General features: G+C 45.0%; 1 protein-coding gene across 12 annotated transcripts in view; it reads right to left on the bottom strand.

The window, feature by feature from the left end:
• Positions 1–5,833: 5,833 nt before the first annotated feature.
• The window catches only part of APLP2 (amyloid beta precursor like protein 2), a 48,833-nt gene continuing 29,851 nt past the window's right edge, over positions 5,834–24,815 (bottom strand). The window contains exons 5-18 of one of the 12 annotated variants that reach the window (XM_056509898.1): positions 24,318–24,487; positions 23,242–23,459; positions 21,480–21,647; positions 19,431–19,546; positions 18,766–18,840; positions 17,448–17,606; positions 16,878–17,006; positions 13,803–13,902; positions 13,082–13,252; positions 12,459–12,494; positions 9,648–9,730; positions 8,811–8,885; positions 8,173–8,328; positions 5,834–7,418 (exon numbers count right to left, since the gene is read on the bottom strand). In XM_056509898.1, coding sequence (XP_056365873.1) covers positions 7,317–7,418; positions 8,173–8,328; positions 8,811–8,885; positions 9,648–9,730; positions 12,459–12,494; positions 13,082–13,252; positions 13,803–13,902; positions 16,878–17,006; positions 17,448–17,606; positions 18,766–18,840; positions 19,431–19,546; positions 21,480–21,647; positions 23,242–23,459; positions 24,318–24,487 — 1,758 coding nt within the window. In that variant the 3' untranslated portion in view covers positions 5,834–7,316. The remainder of the gene's footprint in view (positions 7,419–8,172; positions 8,329–8,810; positions 8,886–9,647; positions 9,731–12,458; positions 12,495–13,081; positions 13,253–13,802; positions 13,903–16,877; positions 17,007–17,447; positions 17,607–18,765; positions 18,841–19,430; positions 19,547–21,479; positions 21,648–23,241; positions 23,460–24,317; positions 24,488–24,815) is intronic. The other 11 variants (XM_056509899.1, XM_056509900.1, XM_056509901.1 and 8 more) reach the window with 11 other exon arrangements.

The following is a 24,815-nucleotide window of genomic DNA, read 5'->3' as shown; positions in this document are numbered from 1 at the left end:
AGCACTTTAAGCACCACTAAAATCTATTGTTTCAGCTTAATTATTAAACTTAGCTTCCAAACTTGATGCAATTGCTGTTCAGAGGAAAACTGGATTTTCTAGGTCACTCATCTCTTCCAGAAGTTATAATTTTTCATTACTTTTTTCCTTTTTTTAAATCTTAATGCAATTCTTGCCTATTCACTCAAGTGATTTAAGAAGCAACAGTCAGCAATACATGGTTTTTTCCCTCTGAGGATGCACAACCTGGACCCCATCCAAGATTGTGGTGAGGCTGCACCTCGAATAGTGTGTTCAGGTTTGGGACCCTCACTACAAGGAAGACAGTGTGGTACTGGATATTGTCCAGAGAAGGGAGCAGAACTGGAAAAGTGCTGCCAAGGAGGGGGAAGTCTTCCAGCTCTGGCTGGAGCAGTTTTCTTAGGAGGCTGGAGGTTCTTGGATGTGCCTGGGGGGTGATCATGAAGTGTTTGGTGGAGAGGAGGCTGCCCTGGGTTCCAGCAAGAGTTAGGCTGTGTAACAGGGGTGATAAACCCATTGTTCACTGTTAATTGAATTTTTTAATTGTTAGTGTATTTCCACTGTACTTCGTAAAGCTTCAGACCAGCAAACAGTTTGCTGAATGCATGTGTATAATGAGATGCTCAAATATAATGAATCTTAAGAGTTAGAGTGGCCTTATTGAAATATATACAGTTTTCCCCTGGATGTATCAACTGTGGAGTCTCATAGTGCTCATATCACTCACCTCTTTCCTACCATGTCTACGAATTCCTGGTAGGTATTTGTTTTCCTGGCCCTGCTTTGAAAATAGATACCAGTGACTGGGGGGAAATAAAATCCAGGTGTGCCAATGTGTTTCACCAAATAAATTTCCCTGTATATTAACATTAAAATAAAATGTATTTTCCCTGAAGGCCAAATGCACTGTGTGAGTACTAAGGCTGATGTTAAATGTCTCACGTGCCCAGTTTCTGCTGGTTCTGTGAGGTGTTCTGAGTTCACTAGGAGCATCTTTTTCAGATGATGTCTGGTGAGATGGTTATTACATATCCTACTGATCTCCAGAAAGAAACTTGGAAACACCTTTGGTGCAACTGTTTAAATCTGGTGAACCTTTTGTCCTCAGGACACCTCAGCAAACCTGAGCTCTTCTTTGGAGTCTCTAACTGCAACAGCAGCCAAGACTTCTCTCTGCCTTCTTGCCTCAGTTTAAAGTTGGATATAAAGATAAAGAAAGGTTTTTCTAATGTTTAGTATCATTATCCAATACTTTCCTCTGGTTTGATTGTGTGTGCTGGGTAGAGATACCCACAGATGGTGATGGTGTGGTGGGGGCTTGAGTTACCTGGCTTTGAACCATGAGCTGCCAGCACTGCTTGGAAACCAAGCTGAATCCATCCACAGTACAGCAAAACCTGGAAAAGCTGCTCTCCAGAGCTGGTGCTGGGATGCTGAAAGAACAGAAGTTGCCTCTTGTTCACCTTCCTACACTGGTGAGTTCTGTTGCCCTTTGTTTCTCAGGGTTACACTGTTGGAAAATAAAATACGTACATCTTGCAGTGAGTGCTGTCACTGCCATGAAAGGGTGGACAAATGTTCTTTCCTACTGGGTTTAGGTGGTTCTTTTGTCCCCCTGTGGGCTGCTGGCACCTGATGGACATGGTGAGGCTCTTGTTTCTTCCTTTGCTTCTTACTCCCTGGGAGACTCTCTTTGCAGCACAATGGACAAAACCTACCTAATTCTGCAATATATCAGAAAAAAAATTCTACCTGGCCAAGCTGCAGCACAGCTCAGGTGAGGGCTAGGACTTAACTAACTTAACCTTGGCCCCCAGCAATGTCACAGAAACAGAATTTTTTCTTCTTAAATAAATGTGAAACTGACTCAGTTTCTCTTTAAATTCAAAGTATTTGTTTTAGATTGTGTAATGTTCTACACAGGGCCAGGAGTTTGAGTCTGTTGGGTTTTAAAGAGTTTTCTTTCTATACCACTTTCTCCCTGCAGGTGTTTTCTCTAAAGTGCCTGTGCTTTCAGCTGAAAAAATAAATCCACCTTGGCACCATCCAAGAGACTGGAGTTGCCCTCTTTTTTGAACTTGCCATAGACAGAGTCCTTCTTCTCAGAGACCCTGCAGGACAATACACCAAACAGCTGCTATGATATAATCCAGAAGGGATATTAAATCTAAATCAACCAACTGCATCTCAGTGACACGGTCCAGAGCACCAGCACTAGAAGCACCCTCAGCCTCTTCAACATCAAAGTAATATGTTTCACAGGGAGAGATTCTTCACAGCCACACACACATGGGATGAGCAGAAAGCCAAAGCACATTCAAAGTCTCAGGTATTTCACTTCCTGCTGAACAGTCAGACAGAGAAAAGCCCCTGGTGTGCAGGCAGAGGAGGGAATAGATGTGCTCCCTGCCAGGGAATGTTCCCAGGGAGCAGGAAGAAATCCCTGCTCTCACATGAAAAGGGTGAGATGCTCTTGAGAAGTCCTGCCTCCAGCCCGTGTCCAGAGGATGGATTTGGACCAGCTCATGTTTCTGTGGAGACTGCAGGGATGTTGAGAATGTCAAGAGGATCATTTGCAGGTAAACTGACTCCCCTTGCTCCTTCTGCTCTCACATTCAGGGATCACACAAGGAAATCTAAGGCCTGAAAACAGAATTTTGGCTAAGGCACAGCCATGAACCCAGAGCTCCATGAAGCTCTAACATGGGAGGATGAAGAAGCATTCAGAAAACATCAATTCAGACACAGCAGTTCAGGTATTAAGTTCCACAGACTCTGTCTCATCACCTCATCCATTCCCTTAAGAGTCTACCTCCTCCCACTGACACACACCATGGCAAGATTTTGGAGAGATGGGACCACTTCTCTCAGGTCCAGCCCCTCCCACCACCTTCAGCCCCACAGTCTAAGCACCAGAGTCTGTTCAGAGATGGCCCCAGCAACCTCCCTGATGCCATCCAGAGACTGATGGTTCTAAAACAACCAGCTCATTCAGCCCACAGCCAGTTCTTAAATTGCTCTCAGGAACGCAGTGCTGCTGGAAATACAATTTTTCATTAACCCATGCTGGCAGCATACACAGAGAGCATCCAGGCCAGGGGTTAAGTGTTCCTGCTACAAAGCACAGTCTCCACACAGGTGGAGCAAATACACTGGTAAATGCAGCAAAATGCTCACGTTTTTAGCCCACTCACTCCTGCAGAGCCACATATACATGAATTAAACCCTCATCTCTGTCAGATGCTGTGCTCAGCAGAATCTTCTCCCCGCCTCTGCAGCAAAGCTACCAGTGCCTGCTGGGATCAAAGTGTGAATTTATGGAGAGGCACCCAGAAGATTAAGGATGCTCTGACTCCTGCACTGGAGAAACAGCTTTTGATCTTGCTACTTTATAGTTCCCTGAGACTTCCATGCCATGACACTTCTAAGGATCACAGCCAGGTAATCTGAACGTGGTCCCACTGAGACCTGAAAGCAGGAACAGCTCCACACACCCTTGCTTTCCCTACCTTAATCTACTGTGCCCCATAAAAACTTTGGGACAAAGTTTTAGAAGTCTTTTTTTGGCTTATCACTGTTGCCCCTTGCTGTGCACATCTGGTAGCCTTTGTCACCACAACAAAGTCACTGATGCCACTGCCTGAGTTGCACCTGCTCTGGAGACCACCCAAATTCCTTTATGGTGGTACCAACTTTAAGCACCACACTCAGGCTGTACCAAAAGGACACCTCACCTTGAGACTTGCAGCTCTCAAACACCTACCTGAAACACCTCAGGTCCAAGGATTAGGAGGGTTTATGCACTCATTCAGGTGAATGTCACTTTTGATGGGGCAAGGGAAAGGCTCCAGGCACTGCATCACCACTTGCTTGAGCTCCTCGTGAGCACCTTTAATCTCTTCTGTTGGCCATGGCTGAATGATCAAAACCACTCTTCACACAAGTGTTGCTCTGCACATCAGAGACAAGTAAGGCTGGCAGAATCAATCCACCCACGTTCCATCCACTTGTTCCTGTGCACAGAAGAGGGCTGACGTTCATGACTGTGCCCTTGCAGCTCCTGGAGATAGACAAACTGACCAGTGCTTCCTCTGCTCAGCATTCCCAAAGGCCCCTCTCAAAGATCCTGTTTCCTTACCAGAGAGCTATACTGCTGCTCTTAAAACACTTTTTCTTTAAAATCAGTTTTTCTGTTGAAATGCAGCTCTCTACAACACACTGCAAGTCTTCCCCCAACCAACTACTCCACTGTGCTCTGAATCATTTAATTTTAAGCATCTTGTTGCAATGAAACTGCTGATATTTACCCAAACCACCCTGTCACTTGTCTGCTGGGATCAGCCCCTCTGCTTGCACAGCTGATACCAGGAACACTTGGGACATGCCTTAGCATCCATCTTGAAGCAGCTAAGTTTGAACATGCCTTTTCAGAACCTGTGGTCAAAATCCATCCTAAATAATTGATCCCAAGCTTGGCAGTCTGTGCCAAAGCATGGAACTAATAGACTTTGATTCCAGACTGATGCATTTATTTTGCAGGACTAATAGAATTTATCAAAGGAAAAATCTAATACCCAAATTCAATTCCGGAATTCAATCTGCAGCCTCTGTAATTTGTTTCACTTGCAGGTCACCCTACCTGAGGGTGCAGTCCAAGAATGGCTTTGGGTTGCAGATATGCTTTGGCATCATTTAAATTAAATTTAGTCTAAAATCAAAACTCTTTCCCAAGTAGTTGTGACAAGCCAACAGACGGCATTTTCTAGGACAGCATCTGCTCTTTCCTCGGTCTCTGAATAATTTAACCAGAATATGGAGGTTCCAGTGGAACCAAGGAGCCCACATTTAAGGAGAAACAGGACACACAAGTGCTTCCTGTTCAAAATTGCTAAACCTTCATGTTTCCTCATCTCCCTCTCTCCCTCCAGACCTACTGGGAACTGCACAGATAAATATGGAAGAAGATTAATTCTGTCTATTGACCTCAAAAATGACACTCAAGCGGCAATGACTCTTTGGACATTTCACTGAGATGAGAAAGGAGGAATCTGTGCTTGTGGTCACACCTCAAAGGAGAATAGAGAAGAATGACACATAGAAGCAGAAACAGCTTTGAGCTTTACAAGCTGTTAGTTTTAGGTGCTCTGCAAGAGAGACTTTAACCAGTTATTTCCCCTCTTAAAACAGCAGCAGCAGCAATACAGTGAGTGCTAACCTTAATGAGCTGACTGCCCTGGGCTCTGACTTTAATTATTTCACATCCGGCCATCCACAAGAAGAACCACAGAAACTGTGTCACAGAACTGTGAGGGCTTTTCCCCTGCCCTCATATCTAGGAATTCTAAGATTTCCCATTCCTGAGGCTCCGAGCACACAGCCAGCACAGGGTCCTTGTAGCTCCCAAGAAAGTGCAGGTGGATGGCCAGGGACAGAACAGCTTGTGACCACAGCCAGCCTTGGCTCTGCTCCCACAGGCTGTGCCAGCAGCCACCTGCGTCCTGGGAATGGGGAGAACCATCTGCAGGATCTTCCACAAGCAGCCAGAGGCAGTGGCAGCCCCAGCCCTACCCAACCTGCACTCCAGCAGCTGCTTTAACACTACTCAGGCTCTGGCTGTTGGTTTAGCATCCTGCTTCCTCCTCTCCACAAAGGTCATCAGAATCTGGAAATACCACAAAAGACTCCAGGCATGGCTATACATCAATACCTGTACAGTCTCTCACTGTCAGAGAAAGGTCACCATGAGTTCAGCAGAACATGGTAGGAGAAGGGGGCATGAGAGCAAGCCCATGAATAAAGAGAAGAAATAGTCTGGAAGTTAAAGTGTTTATTGATGTGTTTAAACTTTGTACATTCCCCACAGACCACACTAAGGAGTTTGCAGGTAAATCTGTGCATAGTGGGAAGAAACACGGAAAGGGGAAGAAAAAATAAAGTCACAGGAAAAATAGAAAAAATACACCACAGGTTACCAGAACCCCCAGATTTAAAAAAGCCGTGAGCATTAACACCAACTATACAAGCATTACAAAGACATGATGATGGCGAGTGGAACAATGCCCCTTTTGATCTTCTTGGGGCCTATGCATCCCATTTCCCTTAAAATAGGCAGCATCCCTTTCCCAACATGTCACTCTTTTCCCTCCTCAGCTGAGAGAGATCTCTGCATTTGTCAGCTCCCAAGGTCCCAGTTACTGCAGTGATTTGTCATTTCTGGCCCAACACCATCCAAGGAGATGCAAAGGCTCAAAAACCTGCAGCTCTTAACTACTTACCATGTTGGTGAGGCAGGAGAGCTGGGGAAATTAGAAAGTAGTAGCAAGAGGGGGCTGTTAATGCCAGGTGAGTATTGAAGGAAACTGGCTGAGAACAGAGGATTTCAATTCACTACCAGAACTTCCAACTCGAGAGCAGAACTGATTCTGGAAGGGGAATGTGCAGACCCCAGTATGCACAAACCATGTTCTAAAATTCCACTAGAATAACTATGAACAGAGATGCTAGAAGCCTTTTAACTCCTTGCCTCCAGGGAGTCCTGATTCCAAGAGCCCAAGCTGCTAAGCAGCAGGGTGCACACCACTGGCATATGAAGACGGGGGTTTTTTCTGTTTTTTTCTCTTTTTCTTTTTTCTCGTTATAAGGAATTTTGTTAGTTACCATTCCCAATTGCTTCCTTGCTTATGCTGTAATAGCTCCTATTCCTAAATTTATCTCTTTGCAACTCCCAGTGAAATTCACTTAAAAAAAAAAAAAAATAAAAAAAAAAAAAAAATTTAAAAAAAAAAAAAAAAAAAAGGAAAAGAGATTAATGCTTTATATATAAAAGCCAAAATGACTGAAGAGCCACAACTGTCTCCTTTGTTCAAGGTGGGCTGGTACAAATGACCCTCAACATACACGTGGTCTATCAGAAATAAAAATCAACATTTCCCATTTTTATATATATAGAGCTTGTATCAGACAACAGTACAACAGAACTGGTATTTTTCAGATTATTAAAAAAAAAAAAAAAAAAAGAAAACTACATCTCAGTCAAATATCTGCAATAGATCCATTTTTCCCATTTAAGGAGATTGATATATCATATTGTTATATTATCATTTCTTCACCCATTTAAAAGAATGGAAATTGCAACTCTACAGTAGTAATTATAGTCTTAATGATCCAGGAGTTCTGAATGTAAGATGAAGTCCTCTTGAAGCAACTGTTGGTCAGTAGTTGATCCAAAACATTGGACCACTTTGGCCCTTCACCCCACACCTTTTCCTGTCGGGGCTATTCTATCTTCATCTCTTTTATATCTGCATCTGCTCCAGGTATTTGTAAGTGGGATTCTCATAGCCATGGTTTTGCATCTTGCTCAGATGCCGCTCCTCAGGTGTGAGCATCGGGTCCACCTTTGGAAAAAACACAGGATACTGGTCAAGGAGATGCTTCCACAGAACAAGAGGCAACAGACCAACACTGAATGAACACTGTGGTAAGCAGTAAACAGGGAAAAAAGGTAAACTGCAAAAGCTAACTTGTTTAATGGAGCTGCTTGCTCAGGAGCTGATGCCTCCTGCCCACCCAATCCCCTGTGGGGATGTTCTCAGAAATCTGTCACTGCTCACTGCAATGACACTGCAAATCAGGGACCCACTTCTCCCCTTAAAGAGCTTGTTAAGATCTCCTACATGGGTGGGACAAAAGGAAAAGCAGCTTTCTCTGGGCTCCATTAAGTTGTCATAAAAATGTGCAAGGAAGGAGCTGCTCTTCCACCATTTGGCCAATCACATCTTCATTGTCAACTAGCCAGAAAGACAAATTGCTATGGACTGACTGACTGACTGCCCTGCTAAAGATATTGCCTGAAAAGCTCATCTACTGCTAAATCCTACCCCGAGCCAGCCAGGGAAGCCTAACTGAATCCTAGTGATAAGCAAAAGCAACTCTGGCGTGGCAGGTACCAGCACAGCACACCTGGAGCTGGCAGCTGCACAATGAGGAATGAGCCATGATGGTGTCAGCAGGGACAGAGTTAATTCCTACCGAGCCAGAAGCAGAATTCAGAACTCTCCATGGCCTGGCAGCTCCTGCCACCCTCTACCCCCACACACATGTGATTCAACACTGACTATTTTCATCCTCAGTTATGGAGCTGTTTCTCACCTCCACAATTCCATGGCTGATGGTCCCATACTGCCTCTTCCTCAGCATCACCAAGCTGATGACTATAACAGTAGCTATGGCAACAGCAATCACCAACAGCCCAATAAGGGCACTGCTGCTGAAGCCAAAGTCATCACGAAGGGAGTTGTCATTATCCTGGAGGGAAGAAAAAGAGCAGGCTGAGGAGGAGCAATGAGGGAGATGCACTGCTGAACACACACCTAAACCATGGCCACTAGAAAGGTCTTTGACCATCTGTAGTATCGAGATATGACCAATCATACACTAGACAGTGAATATATATCATACCTAAGTATTCCACCCCTAAATATTTCACCTCTAAATATTCTACCAAAAGGATAATGAACATAAAATTCTTTCCCCACTTAGTAGCTCTGGACAGACACTGGCCCATATCACTTCCCTACCCCACAAAACACTTTTGCAGTAGGAGTCAAGTTAATATCTAACGTGTGTTCATTGTTCACATGTTTATGCAGGAGGGCTGTACTGTGTTCCACTCTGCATGGGACCCAGAGCAGCATCCAGGCACCAAACTCTGAATTCAGTAAAAATGGGAATCAAAATCCAGCCTTAGGAATTTGCCCAGTCCCTGGATCCAGCAGGCACAAACATACCGGTTCATCCACCAGCCCTCCGACACGCTCCGCATTGAAAATCATCTCCTTCACATCAAGGGTTTCATCGATTACCTAAAAACAGCCATGAAAGTGTTTTATGGAAGGATCCACACAAAATGGAGAAGGAAGAGGAAGACAGACAAAAGACCTTTAATGAACACTAGCAAAGGCTCAGGACCACTTACCATCTCCCCTCTTCTCTCAACAGCATGGATCGTTCTCCAATTCTTATACAGCCATCAGAGATAGTATTACAGCTAATTACCTCCAGACTACCTCAAACTAAACCCCCAAAGAAAAAAAAATTTGCTAGCTTGGACCCAGCATTTCTGTTATGTAAGATCTAACCTGTGGCTTTAAAACAGTATTGAAAGGAAACTCAAAAGTTGACGTTTAAATTTTTTTAAATCCATGGAACTGAGGCGAAGTGGCTGCCACTAGAACCTAGAGAATTGTTCACATTGTGGACAGAGAGAACTCCTGCTGGGTTGCTCACCTTCAGAGAAAGGTGAGGCCTCTCCTGTCATGAAAAATGAGAACACAGAACACACCAACATATATTAAAAATAAAGGGACATCAAAGGGTCTCTGCTTGGGAAAAACATTCCTAAATCAGAGAGTTCTCAGACTCAGATCTGAAGCTCTCCTTCCCTCCCCGCCAATGCTAATCAGTATTAAGAGCCTACAACAATCACCAAACTGACTCCCCCACACCATATGGATAATGAACACACTGACATTCTATGAGCTGGAACGAGACATGAAAACAAGTCACTGCTATTAATTAGTGCCCATGGCAGGTTTAGCTTCACAAAATAACGGTGGAGAGCTCACCACATTTTCATCCACCTTGTTCTTGCTGTTAATCACTTTTTCTTCAGCACCAATCAGCCCATCCAGCTCGGTCATGCCAGAACCTGCACCAAAAGAGCAAGGAAAGCCCATCAGCCCTTAGGAACATTTTGGAAGGGTCATCTACTCTGTGTAGAGCTGCCATGGATCGTGTGTTTAACTGCACAGACCGCTGAGTATTAACCTGTCCTCATGCTGCTGTGTCAGATGGCAGCTCACAAGCTACAGTGACAAGTGATTAGGAGGGCTGTTAATGAGGGGAAATGAGGTGGCAATGAGAGGAGCGAACAGGACTCATCACCAAAATCAGGCTGAGGTGTCAATGCAGACAAACAGCACTGTTAAGTGCTTCTGTTAGATGGCCCCAGACAAGGCATAACACACAGTGAGTGCAGTAACAGCAGCAGGTGTCATCCCAGGTCCCCAGCATCCCTTTGTGACCCTGGACAGAAGTGGACACACATCATCTCTGCCAAGAGCCAGCACACAGGGAATGCTTCCAGCACGGCCCATTCTCTTGGAATCAGGCACATCAGCAAGTGCTTCGGGAATGAGAATTCCAAGGTCACCCAGCATGGCTCTGTAATGAGCTGCTATCCCATACCTGGCACAAGCCCAGAAACAATAAATCCCAGGGTAAGGGAGGAGCAGAGAACTAGACCAGCCTTTGTATCAGAACACTACCACCTCATTTCCAGGCTGGAACCAGCACTGGCTCAAGAGAAGAACATCAATTAGCACAAGGCTGGGCATAAACTGGTTTGATCCAAAGCGTTTATAAATAGATCAGATCAGTATGCATTCAGAGTTTGATGCAAACTGCCTTGACCTGACACCATACAGTACGTTAGGAGAATGCCAGTGTTCCACTGGCAGCAGGGACAATGTAATGACCTGTGACGCACTAGGTGCAAAAGCAGGATAGTGAAGCCTCAAACCTGTAGTGGGATTTTCCAATGATGGGGGGAAATTCTACTACAGCACTTCAGGCTTTGCTGGTGACTGCAAACAGCCTCCCCCTGCACAAACTACTGAGCTTGCAAGGTGCCCAAGACATCATGTCAACTGCTGCTGGAACTGGCAGCATGTTCTTTGACGAGATGCAAGGAAAGGCTACTTGGCTTCAAGGCAAGTTTTTACAGTGACAAGTTTGTATTGCATGATAATGCCACAGAAATAACATTTCACTATGAAGCATCTCCGAGTTTAGTGCACCACATTTTTCTTTGGAGGCAGTAATCAGATTCCAAGCACAGCCAAGACTGCCAGTCTGACTTCTCACAACTGCCAAAGCAGGTCATATTATTATGGAAGTCCTTTATTGGGATTTTCAGGAGAAACCAGTAACAAATAGTTGATACAGAAATACTGTATCAGCTTTTGGCCTATAGCTGCTTTATTCCAGTCTCAGGAGCCAACCCAGCACAGTCTCCAGGGCTGAGAGTTCAGCTGCTGCACTGAGCTCTGCTATTTGTCTGTGTGCTGTACCAAGTAACAGACCCAGTTCTATGTAGCTCAAAGGCATAGTTTAAATTATACACCTCACAGGGGAAAAAACCCAAAACCACACACCTGCATAAAATCCTCCTCCCCACCCTATGAACCCAAAACTCCTTGGAAGCCCTTGAGCAATTCAATGAACAGGGAAGGGAGAGCCAGAACAAGAGCAGGACAATTGTTGACCCCAGGTCATCAGAGACTCATAGATTTACCCAGACAGGGAGAACTAACACAAATTTATCATCCTCAAGTCAACAAAGCAGTTGTTCAACAATTTAATAAATAAAAAAATCAAACTAAAGTCTGTCCCAATTCTTGTCAGAGCAGTCAGCACATTTGTACACTGTTCCACAAGAGGGATGAAGGTGACTTACATTTGCAGAGAAACATGGATAATGAGAATAGTTTCAAGCTATTTGGCCTTCACCTTGTTACAAAACTATGTGTACTCACACAAAATGGTTATTAGCAAAATCTTTTGCTTTCCTTTGAGATCTACACAATATATTTGGAATCAAAGGCAGATTAAAACACTGGGTTTACTCCACACACAGTTCATGCAGCACTACTCTGCAAGAGCCTCCCTTCTCTACTGATCTTTCCCTGATGCCATATCACCAACAGAGACATTATTTAATGCTGGTATTTCTATGCTGCTCTTAAAGCCACTTTTTTAGCCAGGCACTAGCTACTGCAGAATTAATCCCAAGTTAAGGGAGAAATGGAAAACCACACACACTTTGCTGGTATGGAGAGATGCTACATGTGGGAAGGTGATGGCGAGGAACACACAAACATGGAGGAGGAATCTCCTGATTTATCTGTCCCATACTGGCTGTACTCCACAAGGACATTTAGATGGGAAACAGCCTGTGTCCTGAAGAACACTCATTCCTTGTTTACTGGCGTCATGGGGCATCAGGGACAGGAGGCAGCCTCTGGACTAGTCCCCACCAGCACAGCAGGGTTTAATCTGAGAAATGTCACACATGGAGAGATGGAAGGAACCACTGCAGACACTGGCCAAGGCCACCTTTCCCAAGGGCTAGGAGACACTCCAAGCACTCTGAGACCCTTGTGAGTAACAGGGAGGAACACATACACAATTAGATGCTCAGACTAGCTGGCTTCTTTAACACTAGGCCTAAGCAAGCAAAACTGAACATTACTGATCTAAGTGAGAGCAGGGAAATGAAAATCAAGGTGAGAATGGAACTAAAATGAAGCTATCAAACACACTGAGGAGGTAGGAGAGTGATTGAAAGCACTGTGAGGGAGCAGCTTAGAACCAACCTTTTTTCATTGGATGGTACAAATCCGGCTGAGGATCTAGCAGGAGGGAAAACAAAAACAAAAATAGCAGAGAAAGGAGATTAAGAGAAAAAGGAAAAAGGGCTTGTGCATGATTTCTGACTCAGACCCTGGGGAAAGCTTTTAGTCTACAGCTTTAAGCTCAGGACTCTGTTCAAGCATTTTTAAAATAAATACACACGCACACACCAGCTGTCAACACCCAATGGTACAAAAAAATAGATATTCATATTAAAACAAAAAAAAAAAAAAAAAAAAGGGAATTCCTTCAGCCCTTCAGCAGGTCACAGTACAAAGATTTAACATTACACAAGAACATTTCAGTTAAAGACTGAAAATTATTTCCAGAGTCAAGACACACTGTAAAAACTTAACATTCACTGCAAAATGAAAAGAGAGGACAACTTTGCAAAGAAAAGAATCAGAAAATCATTAGAACAGCTCAGCAGACATTACTTGCAGCACTGCTTCTCCAGTAAGTGAGGGGTCCTGTCAGGGCAACTGCTTTACTCTACATCACCCAAAGGGATGGAGCTTTGTCTGTTCCAGCTGAGTCTACTGTCTAAGGAAAACCACCAGTGAACCCAGTGTTCAGTTCCACATACCTTCACTTTCAGGCAAGGCTGGGAAGGTTTTCACCTGGAATGGGTGGAAAGGTTTGCCATCCAGGGGAATTTCTTCACTCTCCTCAGAGCTCACTCTGACATCCACCTGAGACTCAGAAATGGAGGATGTGAACTGATCCATGTCTGCACGCTGCTCCTGAAGCAGCTCATCTGAAAGGAATTAGAGGAATTATTGCACAAACTGCATGAAACCTGGCAGTGACAGAGAGGGGCAGATGGTTTGAATGAGGCTGAGGCAGGACTGCAGGGGAACACTGCTCTCAGGGCTACCAGGTTATTTTACCTTGCATATCTCATCAGGAATTCTCAGTAAAGGAGTTGCTTAGAAATATATTCAAATAAAGGCCAAGAGGTTTGATGTGGCATGAGGCTTTGGCAAGACAGGATTAACCTATAAAGGGAGAAAGCATCTAGGGGTTTTTTAAGGATCTTTTACATCTCCCTTGGAGAGACAACCTGGCTATTGTGAATATTGTTGATTATTTTTTTTTTTTTTAATGGACAGTGAGAATTCTTGGGAACAAGCTATTATGACTGGCTATTTTGTAACATTCAGACAGTATCTTCCCTGAGCCAAGCTCAAGTACATGTTGTCACAGGCACCCCCTCAAAGGAGAAAGAGCTGTCTTTCAGGAGCTCAGTGGATATAAAAACTTAGGAGTCTTCACACAGCAGCATAGGGGCTGGCACACACACTCACCAATCTCATCCTGGATTTCTTCAGCCACATATGGCACCTTGTAGAGCAGAGACAAGCTTTGATTCATCCGTTCCTCAATCACATGAAGATGTGTCATCACCTGCAGATGTAAAAGTGTGTTGGAATAAGCAAAAACTGTCAATCACTTCATAGTACCAGCTCTTTCCTTTTTCCTTGCTCGATAAAATATCTATTACTGGTGGATCTGCCATGACAGACAATAAGGGACACAGATCCATCCAGCCCAATTCTCTGACTGATGCTCTCATGCTTCACTGGAACTGGCTGTCTACAGAAAGTGCTCTCAGGAGTTTGGGAAATGTTGTGAGTAAGAGAGGGTTCAGTTGGCTCTCACTGTAACCAGCTCTCCAGTGGAAACACTAAAATGCCACCAAAGCTGGCATTTCCCATGTGCCCAACATAGCCATAACTCATCTCCTGTAGCAGCCTTATTAAATGGATTATCATTCCTGACTGCTAGAAAAGATACAGGCAAAAGGAACATACGGGATATCTTATCAGCTCTGGTTTCAGAACAAAGGTGCCTTTCAAACCAACTGTGGCATTCCATTTGTCCTATGCCCACTCACTGGTTGCAGTGCTCTCCCTTCCTTTGAGAAATACATCCAAGCTCTGGGCAAGCTCAAATCACTCCCCCCAAGCACATTAAATCCAGTGGTGAAGTCAGGCCTGACCTGAAGAGGGTGCTGCATAATCAGGGATCAAGGAGTGCAAGGAAAACATTTATATGGATAGCCAAACACTGCAAAAAGCTACAGCATCAGATGGACCTGTTTCACAGTCTGATGTGTGCCTGACCTTTAAGAGCAAGGATGAAAACAATTTAATTTTGCATGTGGCAGCCTGTCAACCAAAGAAATCAACTGAGGAGCTTAAAGCACATGTGAAAAGGGAATGGAAATTGAACTGTACCACCCACATCCCTCGCATGTCGATTTGTTGACACTGCAGCCTTCAGAATGAATTAAGCACTGTTTAGGGTTTAGCTTAAGAACACAATTCACACACTCTCCTCTGGGCTGTGGCAGCAGCAGAACAGAGCACTGGGCCAGGCTGTGCTTGACATGTCTCTGAAAACATGACCACGAATTCCACATGGAGAGCCAAGCATCATCATAGCCACCACAGCTGCCACCACTCCTCCTGGGGATATGCAGCTTAACAGGAATCCCACAGGCAGTGGGAGACCAGGAGGTGAACGTTCACTGCCAGGTGGAATCCACAGAATCTGCCACCTTGCAGTGTGAGGTTTGCTTCTGGAAAATCACCGTGACAGAACTCTGCCCCTCACCAGAAGGGACAGCAACAGGCTCCAGCCCCTGTCCTACCCTTAACCCAGGATATTTCCACCTCCTCCTTATACAGTTTTTTATGCATTTTTTCCTCAGTGACTATTTCTTCCTCTTGGCGGCACTGGATGTGCTCCATTGCACCGTCTCCCTGCAGCTCTCCATTCCTTCTTCTTAATTACCTTTTGTGCACTGTAGAATTCAAAGATACTCCAAAGCAGTACACCAGCCACAAACTGGTGGACGAGGAAAACATTGCTGAAGCTGCTACAGGACAGTGAGTTCTCTCTCAACCTGAGAAAGGGCACACCCTTCCAAACAGATCTTTCGGTGTTAACAGGCTATTCTTAATTTGAATTTTAAATCAGTTTGGCCTTTCAGCACATCTTTCAACATTTAAAAAAAAGTGAAAACAAGTATCAACATAATTCAAAGACTTCTGTGTATCTCCAAGTATACTTTTGTAAGTACAATGACCAGATTTGAAGAAACATATTCATACACACTACCCAGCAGAGGGAAAGATTTTCAGGCTGTTCAGAAGGAAAATACAGTGTAATGGTGTACTGGGTCTAGTGTTGGCAAAACACCAGTGCACCCACTAGAATTATTTACTCATTTTCTGCTGCAAGATAACAATTAGGAGGAGAGCAAAGCAGGCTCAAAACTTTAAAGGCGATAAAGAAAACTTTACTAACAGAATTGAAAGAAAAAATAGTAAGAAATCAGAATAAACCTCCAGAACACTTCTCCTCCCCCCAGCTTTTCTTTCTTTTTCCCACTGAGAACGTCAAAAGACAAATTTGGTCATTTCAGTCAGTTTACCACCTTTAAAATAATCTTTCTTCAGTCCAACTAGGGAGAGGAGCCTCTCCTGCCATGCCACGGAGACTGTTCCACAAGAAACAGTTCTCCCGTGGTTTTAATCTTCACAAACAGCAGCAGCCCAGAAATCTGCAATCGTGAAGTCCCTGCCACGATTTGGTCGTTTTCCCACAACTCTACCACCATGGGTCATTTCAGCTTATCGGGGTGCAATTTTAAGGATGAGTTGTTCTAGTACAGGAACAAAAGATTCTCTTTTATCTTTGGGAACAGAGACTTTTTCTTCTTCTATCCCTGGGGCAAGGTTTCTCATCTCTCTACTCTCTCTCTCTCTCTGTTCCAGCTCCTCATTGAATCACAGCTACTCTGACATCTGCTTGCTTTAACACGGGTGCCTCTGCTCACAGCTGTGCTTAGAACACTACATCCCCCAAATGCATCCCATGAGTAACAGGGGAAAAAAAAAAATCTGATGTATCAACTATATCTTCACCACAGCCTTGTAAAAGAATTTCAGTCACTCTGCAGAAGCATGAGAGAATTCCCACAAACCCCAAACACAGCCACTGTGAACAACAAGCCTAAGGAAAGAAACACTTGGAAGAAGTGAGGAAGTCTGTTCAAGATAACCAAGTTCACAGCAAATAAATTTCAGGAGTGCTTGATAAAAGGAAACACAGAACTGGTACTGACCTAGTTCTAAACCCCTCAAATTCAATCTCTGTTTTATACATTGTTGGTCACAGTAACAATTTTTAACACTGAGTCAGGCAGGGAGGAAAAGCAGGCAGCAAGCATCTCTGGTGACAGGAAGTAAGCACAGAAGAGGGAGAGCTCCAGAAGTAGGAAGTTGCTGTAGTACCCAGCAACACACAGCTTCCCTAGCCTCTGACAGCCAGGGTGGGCAATAATGGCTCCCTTGACAGAAACCCCCTCATACCTGGGATTTCATCTGCGCAGCCTTCTCCGGATCCACCGCCAGCACGTGCTGGTAGTGGCGGATGGTGTGCAGCCTGTCCTTGTTCTCAGCACGGACATAGCGCTTCAGGGCCTGCAGGATGCGGTGGGGCTGCAGGATGGGAGCAGGGAACAGGTCACTGGAGCACTGGAGTCAACCCAAACCCGCAGCTGAAAACAGTACTTCAGGTGTGAGCCTACTTTGGTGCTGGACAGATCTGACATCTGCACTCGCCCCCTGGATTTTTTTTTTTTTTTAATTAAGCCTCTTGGACTCAGAACACTTAATTTTAAGTCTGTATGACTCAGAACAGCACACCTAATGAACGGTGCCTTATGCACACCCAACCAAGCAGAGTTTTTTTACCCAAGCAGGAAGGAGAGGGAGTCAATTACAGACCCTCTGCTAAGTCTGCAGCACCAACTTCCACAGTGTCCTAGGAATCAATTCTCAGTTTCTGCAAGTCACAGGCAACCTTCTCACCAAGACACTTCCACCTGCCATCCCACCCAATGCTATCCTGCTGGAAAAATGCGTTGGGAAGAAACTCACACGTGGTGGGTCAGCCTGCAGGGCAGCCAGGTAGTTCTCCAGGGCGATGCGACGGCGATCATTCAGCATGGCTTCCACACGGGCCAGGTGAGTCTCCACCAGCTGCTGCTTCTCGCTCGCTGCTTCTTTCTCCAGAGATTTCACCATGGCCTGGAAGTGCTAGAACAAAGAAAGTTCTGTGTGAAACGCACTGTGTCGCCAACAACTTCTGAAACTCCTTGGGAACTAACAAAGACTGTCAAACTCCATATCCAACCCATTTACAGTTAGGACAGAAAGGCATGAAGAAATGCTGATGCAGACTTCATCTCTGCAAATTCAGTAATGATAATTTGCCTTCCAAACTTCCTTCACCATTTCAAAGGTCTGAAGAGTGAAAAGGAACTTGTTCATAAAGACCATGTTGAGGCTGAGAGATCTAGACTGTGCTGAAGAACTGACACAATATTAACTCTTTCCCTCGACCCTGCAATATGAAAACAAGATTGATCCCTTCAGTTTGGAGCCATTAATTTGAATTTGCAAAAGCTAACAACAGTATTGCATAGGGAATTTTCCATCAGCACACCTTCAGACCAAATCTCTCTGTATTCCTTTAAAAAGGTCACAACCCTCATTTCAAAACCATCCAGAACAGTCCACTAAGTGTTATGTTTCAACAAAAGATAATGACAAACTTTTGGATTTGCACATAGTTCCAAACAGTGAGTTATATTAAAAATGCAGAGGGAAAACTGTGTTCCAGGTTAAAATCCAAAGTGGGCTTAAAAGCTGGAGTCAATCACCTAGTTGTATATTCGTTTGAGAGAAATTCAGAGTTGTCACTGCCAGAAGAGTCTTCCCCTAATGATCCCAACACTGCAATCTCTCATTAACTTCACAGTCCAAGTGAACTCTCCTCATAAGGCACGAGATCAGTCTTTTGGCACCAAATCAGCTTCATCTGCTGTCTAAGCTTTTTTCACTAAGTCTGCCTGAGCAGGAAACGTGTGCCCAGAGAACCAGAGCTGACTCTGAACCAGGCTCTGAGGCCAGTGGTTAGTGCAGAACAGGCCAAAGGTCTGAAATTACAATTTGGCTCCACTGTTGCTATGCTGGAGGAGCGAGATCACTTTCTACTAGTGCGTGTAGGAAAGGACCTGGCATAGTATCAGATCATCTCCAGTTTTAAGAACAAAGCAAGCAATTGAATCAAACCTTCTCTAAAAGGCAGGTGTTGACAGAGTAGGAAGGCTGCTCTTGCATCTCAGCTGTCTTTTGGCTCTGAATATTGCCATCTCTCTCAGTAACTTTCCCCTTTAGGTCCTTCCATTCTTACCTGGATCAGAGTCTGCCTTTCTGCCTTGGGGAGATTTACAGCCTGGTGCTCCGCTTCCTCCCACTCCTTTTTCACCTGGACAGGAAAAGGACAGAACACATGAACAAGACAAAAATTTAAATCTTACCTTTATGAGCTGATTTGCCTTCACATGCAGATCCTGTCACAACCTAGCTGGGTTTTGAAGGCACAAAAGAGGTGTTGTGGGGTTTAAGCCTAGCACTTAATCCCTCTGAGTAACAAGTCAAGCTTCACAGAATCCCTGAAGGGCTTGGGCTGGAAGGCACCTTAAAGCTCATCTTGTTCCACCCCCTGCCATGGGCAAGGACACCTTCTACTAGACCAGATGGTTCCAAGCTCTGTCCAACCTGGCCTTAAACACTTCCAGGTACGGGGAATCCACAACCTCCACTGTGCCAGGGCTTCAGCACCCTCAGTAAAGTATTTCTTCCCAGCATCTAATCTAATTCCTCTCTCCCAACACCAGAGAAATAAAAATCAGACTCCCATGGTGTGGTCATACTGAAAGAAACACACAGAAGGCTGGAAACTGGAAAGCAAGTCACTTCACCACAAATTTTTCCAGAAAAAGAGGGGCAGCAGCCCAAAAGACTCACAAGGGCACAGCACAAAGCACAGCACAAAGCCTGAAGGCTGACACTCACCCGGTCCATGCGGTTGTGGTGCCTGACCTCCAGCTGCTCCTTGGCCTTCTGGAAGCGGGCATGCTCATTGTCATCAGCAGGGGTTTCAAAATAGACATCCACATCATCAGATGGCACTGCATGAAGAGGGAAGGGTAAGCTCAGCATCAGAAATGGAATCCTGGATTACAGAGGACAAGGAGAGCAATCTCCATGCCTGACTAATTAATAGTCTGGCAAGCTGAGCCTACTGAACCACCATTTTTCAGAGTCCGTTTTGGAATCTTTACGGTGCCAATTTCCTGCCCAACATCAGCCCAAATGGCAGTGATGACTACAGCTCCCAACACTGTTTGGCCTGCACAGTGCTGAGGTGAGCAGCACTCAGCTCCAGAAACACATCACCTGGCACGGCAGGATAAAGAACTCCTTTTCCTTTCCCTTCCATCTTGGCTTTGGATGGTTTAAGTGACATTCTGTGCATTAGCTGTCTGCTGACAAGCTGGCTCCAGACACCATTAATACGATTAGAGAGTTTGACAATAAATCTCCACAAAACCAGTATTTTACACTTCAAACCTACCTTCCCTACCAGACGCACCACGCAGGACTTACAGGCAATGAGACAAGACAGCAACAGAAGGAGGCTCAGTGTGACAGAGTGACTTGTCCAATACACTGGATGGTTTGTAACTTCAAGACATCCAAATTCAACACGGGGAAAAACAAAATTTCAGAACTGATAAACTTCAAGCATCTACAGAATCTACATCAGGGGCCCTGTATTCCACATACTGCAGTTCAGGAAGTGCTGAAAGTGCTCCTGCTACTGTTTTAGGAACTACACATCCCAGAGCCTTTCTGAAAGCTCTGTGGCAAACATGATACACTCTGTTGTTGCCCTTTGCCTGAGGGAAGGCACAAAGGGACAGTTAAAGCAACTCGCCATCCACATTAGTTATTCAGGTGGAAAAAACTCCAGCATGTCATTAAAGATAGCACACTTCAGAAAAAAAATTACCTGGCACTTCAGCATGAACACTGGGTAAGAGTTTTAGTATGCACTGCACCCACCAACCTTCCATCTAACTAGAGGGAAATAATGACAACATACAACACAGGCACTACTGCTGTGTGCAAGGGACAATGTCATATCAGTCCCATATTCTGGCCCTGCTCCTGGCATTTCTGAACCAGGCTTGGACACAGAACTCTTCCCAGCCCCAAATCCTTCTGTAACAGGACAATCTTTTGTACAAAAAGCTCCTGACATCCGCATCCTTTCTTTCACCGTCTCAGTTAGATCAGCCCAATCTAAAGCACTTGCATGAAGCACATTTTGTAAACAGGATTATGGCTGTATAGTCAGGCTGCCAAGCCCCAGATAACACAAAAAGCCTTTCAAAAGCTTTAATGGGAGCTGAAGTGGAAGTGCTGGAGTTCAACAAAAAGATTAATAAGGAGGTTAAAATGTTTTGGTAGTTTTATCATCTGACATAAAAGCCAGCTGAAATTTGTGCCAAAAACCTTAAGCACTCAAAAACACAGGGACTGAGTTGTGATTTGTATTTCATACCAAGCTGAAAATGGGAATCTGAATTCTATACTACTGATCTGGTCTTTAATTTCCAAAATTAAAATAGCAAGAAAATGCCTATTACCAGAACAGTAGCCTGCTTTTCAGGACCTACTGTCAAATATATGCATGGTAACACAACTGGAGAAAGCAAGGCCTCCCTTACACATATTTTGATTAAAAAGCCAGTTAGGCAAGAGGTCAGAGACAGCCCCTGATCGCTGTTATAGATGTGGAAGAGGACAGCTCAGCAAGAGCTGCAAGTCACCAGGGAGCATGGACAGCATAGGGTGAGGGGTACTTTCCCCAGCAACAATCACCCTATGGACCTAGGGAAGCAGAGACAGGAGGAGACTGCTGCAAAGGGACAGACAACAGAACTAAAGGGATAAGCTATGGACGGGTCCTCTATTGCCCAAGGGAAGGAGGAGGAGACACCACACGCCAGACAGACAGCGGCCAGCTGCAAAAGGCCAGTGGGAGGCAGGACTTACTCATCATTTTACACACAGCCATACAATACTCCTCTGACTCAAAATTGTTCCTGTTGCCTCCGCAGCCTCCATATATAAAGCGAATGCATTTTCTCTTGTTAGGATCGAAGTACCAACGAGGCATCACAGCCCGGCAGGGCCCTGTCATGGCCTCCTGGGAGCAGACAGCTGTGTGGAGACGGGTGAGAACATGAGCTGGTGAGGAGCACAGGCCTTGGCAAGCGATTTACATGATGCAGAGGTGGCTCTACTCCACCTCTTCCTCTGAGGCACTGGCCTCAGCACCGCTGCTGCACCAACCCAAGGGCTTCTGTCCGTTTTGGGGGATTTAAGATTCCAAAGCATCCATCACAAGCTGGTCAGGGAGATGCCTGCACGTGGTGCTTTGGAGATAGCCAAGTAGCTCACTCTGTCTCTACATGGACCTCTCACTCGTGAGAGATTTCTCCAGAGCCAGCAGGAATCTGTTCTGCTGATGCCACAGCATTATGCCCTGGGTGTCCCAGAGGGAGAGCCTCCACTCTATAAAACCAACAGCATGGAAAGCCAGTCAATTAGGACTGCTTAAAGCATCAAAGGATGTCCGGTTCACAGCAGTCTGCCTGGACAGATACCCCACATCTCACAGGGCAGGTGTAGGAGCAAGTGAAAAAGCAGGCTAAAGAAAGGGAGTGATCTCCACGCCAGCCTCAGACACTGAGGTTTTAAGGTTTGAAACATCTATGCACCAAATATTAAAACTTCATGTAGCCATGGCATGGGGAATGCTTCATGATGAGCCAGCAATAGCAGCTGGGCTGTTCTGAGGCAAGAGAGCAGATACAGCGCATAAATTAGCAACCGTTCATGGTACTTCAGTGAAAAAAGACTGTATACCCCCAAAACAGACACCCCAATCATATTCCTCCAAGCCTCTTACAACACTTGCAGATTTGCAACAGCCCTGTACAAATATGAGCTTAGCCTTGTTTCAGCAAGGAAAATTATCTGCAGCATGCTGGCATTTTACCAAAAATATGTGATAACTGCTGGCAATGATTCAGTGATCTGTAGATAATTGAATTTCATTCCCTCTCTGCTCCTCCCTCCTCTGCAGACACTTCTACATGCAAAGTGTAGGACATCATATAATGCTGAGGCACCACACCACGAGCCTTCTGCAAGGGCACCTACCACTGAACAACAGCTGCCAGCAGCACAGTAGATTCTACTACTGCAGAAAGTATACCTTGACATATAAAAAGTTGGGGCAGCTGTGCTGGCTGGCTTTCTTTTGTGGAAGAGAAGTGTTTATGCAAGGCAGCACCAAGGACATTCCTCACTCTTAAATGACCAGATGGCATGTCTGCAGAATATGGCTCACCACTTTCAGCTTCCTCATTTTAAGCTAGTTTAAACCACCAGACTTTAAATTTACCCCAAATGTCCCTTGAAGATTTTCCAAACTTTGCAGATATGGCTTTTCTGACTCATCACTGCACCTTCATGAGATAGCATGTTCAACATGCCAAACACTGGGCTTCCTGCCAGCAAACTGCTGTTTATTGCAGAACTGTACCTGGAAACATATGGCCCATGCTCTAGAGAGTTAATTTCAACACTTGGAACAAGCATCATCAGCTTTCCTCTGTTTGCTAACTTATCTGGCAAATAAAACTTCCAAGTGGCACTTACTGACTTAATCAAAACCCCATTACTAACTGACAGCCAACAGGAATGATGTTAAGGGAGCAGGAGGCCTGTGGACTGGAATGTATCTTACATTTCATGTCACTGCTCACTTCTTTTTCAGCCATAGCCTTGTCACTGCTGGGCTCTGTGGGGGTCTCTTCAATGTAGTCGTCAACCTTGTAGCTGTCATAGTAGTAATCATGATCTTCTGCCACGTCCTCCTCCTCTTCCCCTTCATCATCCTCATCCTCATCTTCCTCCACAGCTGTTCCTGTGAAGTCTTCTACACCTGCCTCTGTAGGGAACTCACTGGAGGGACACAGATAAATTAGGGAGTACAGTTAAGACTAATCACTTGGATGTACCAGAATAATGATTCTTTCCATCTGTTCCAGAAACACCAGAAATGGGAAAAATAAGTGCACTAACTATTGATTAGCCCATCACTCACAGCAAGGGCACATCTCTCACTACAGACACTCCTGCTGCTGCAAGCAGAGTTTCTCCATGGCTCTGGCTTCATCTGGCCTCTTTCCATTTTTCAGTAAGTAAAAGTCTAACCTTGGGGCAGGTTACTACTGTAGAATCCAAAAATGGTTTGGATTGGGAAGGACCTTAAAGCCCATCTTGTTCCACCTCCTCCCCTTGGCATTCCACTATCCCAGGCTGCTCCAAGCCCCATCCAACCTGGCCTTGGACACTTCCAGGGATCCAGAGTCAGCCACAGCTTCTCTAGGCACTCTGTGCTAGGGCCTCACCATCCTCACAGGGAAGAATTCCCTCCCAATATCCCATCCAACACTGCCCTCTGGCAGGGCGAAGCCATTCCCCTTTGGCCTGCCCCTTGTCCAAAGACCCTCTCCAGCTCCACTGGAGCCTGTTTAGGTATTGGAAGGGGCTCTAAGGTCTCCCTGGAGTCTTCTCTTCTCGAGGTTAAATGACCCCAACTCTCTGCAGGGATGAAGGGAGAGCAGATGTTTAGCTCCTCCAGTAAAAGGGGCACTGCAAAGTCAATTGTCACCTTCAGGATCAGAACACTCCTTTAGGATACTCAGAAGCACAGAAATTTGGTCAATCCTCACCACAATGGAGTTACTGTGTGAAACATTCCCAAGCAGCAGCTTCATTGTACAAAGCTGTCAACATCTACACCAGTAAGAACTCTACCTCTTGTAAAGGTCATAGTCTTCATCCTCATCCTCCTCCTCTTTGGACAGAGCCTCATCCACAACCTTAGTCTGAGGACAGCATACATATTCTGTTCCGTGAAACTGGTCCACTCCACAGGGCAGCAGCATCCCGTAGCTGTGCAGGATCATCCCTTCTGTCAGACAGGCCTGAAAGGGGAGCCCATTCATGTCAGTTCAGCATCATGCTCTTCCTTTGGATAAAGTTCAGATTAGCCTATCAGAGGTCTCAAGAATGGTTTAAGTTTTACAGCAGAAACAACAGCAATATATGACCTAAATCTGAACATCAAAGGAAAGTGGATTTGAAATTTGTAGGGTAAAAACAAACCCCACAGAAGTCCCAGATGCAGAAACACCCAGTACATCCTGGTGTTAACATTTCACACCCTGGCCCCAACAACTGCTGTTTTGTCAACCTGGCAAAATTCAGGGGGGAAAAAAACCAAATATTTTGTGTCAACTCAAGGAATGTGAA

Source organism: Oenanthe melanoleuca, chromosome 24 (genome assembly GCF_029582105.1).
Source record: "Oenanthe melanoleuca isolate GR-GAL-2019-014 chromosome 24, OMel1.0, whole genome shotgun sequence".
NCBI lineage: Eukaryota > Metazoa > Chordata > Aves > Passeriformes > Muscicapidae > Oenanthe > Oenanthe melanoleuca.
This window is presented reverse-complemented; position numbering and strand designations above follow the sequence as displayed.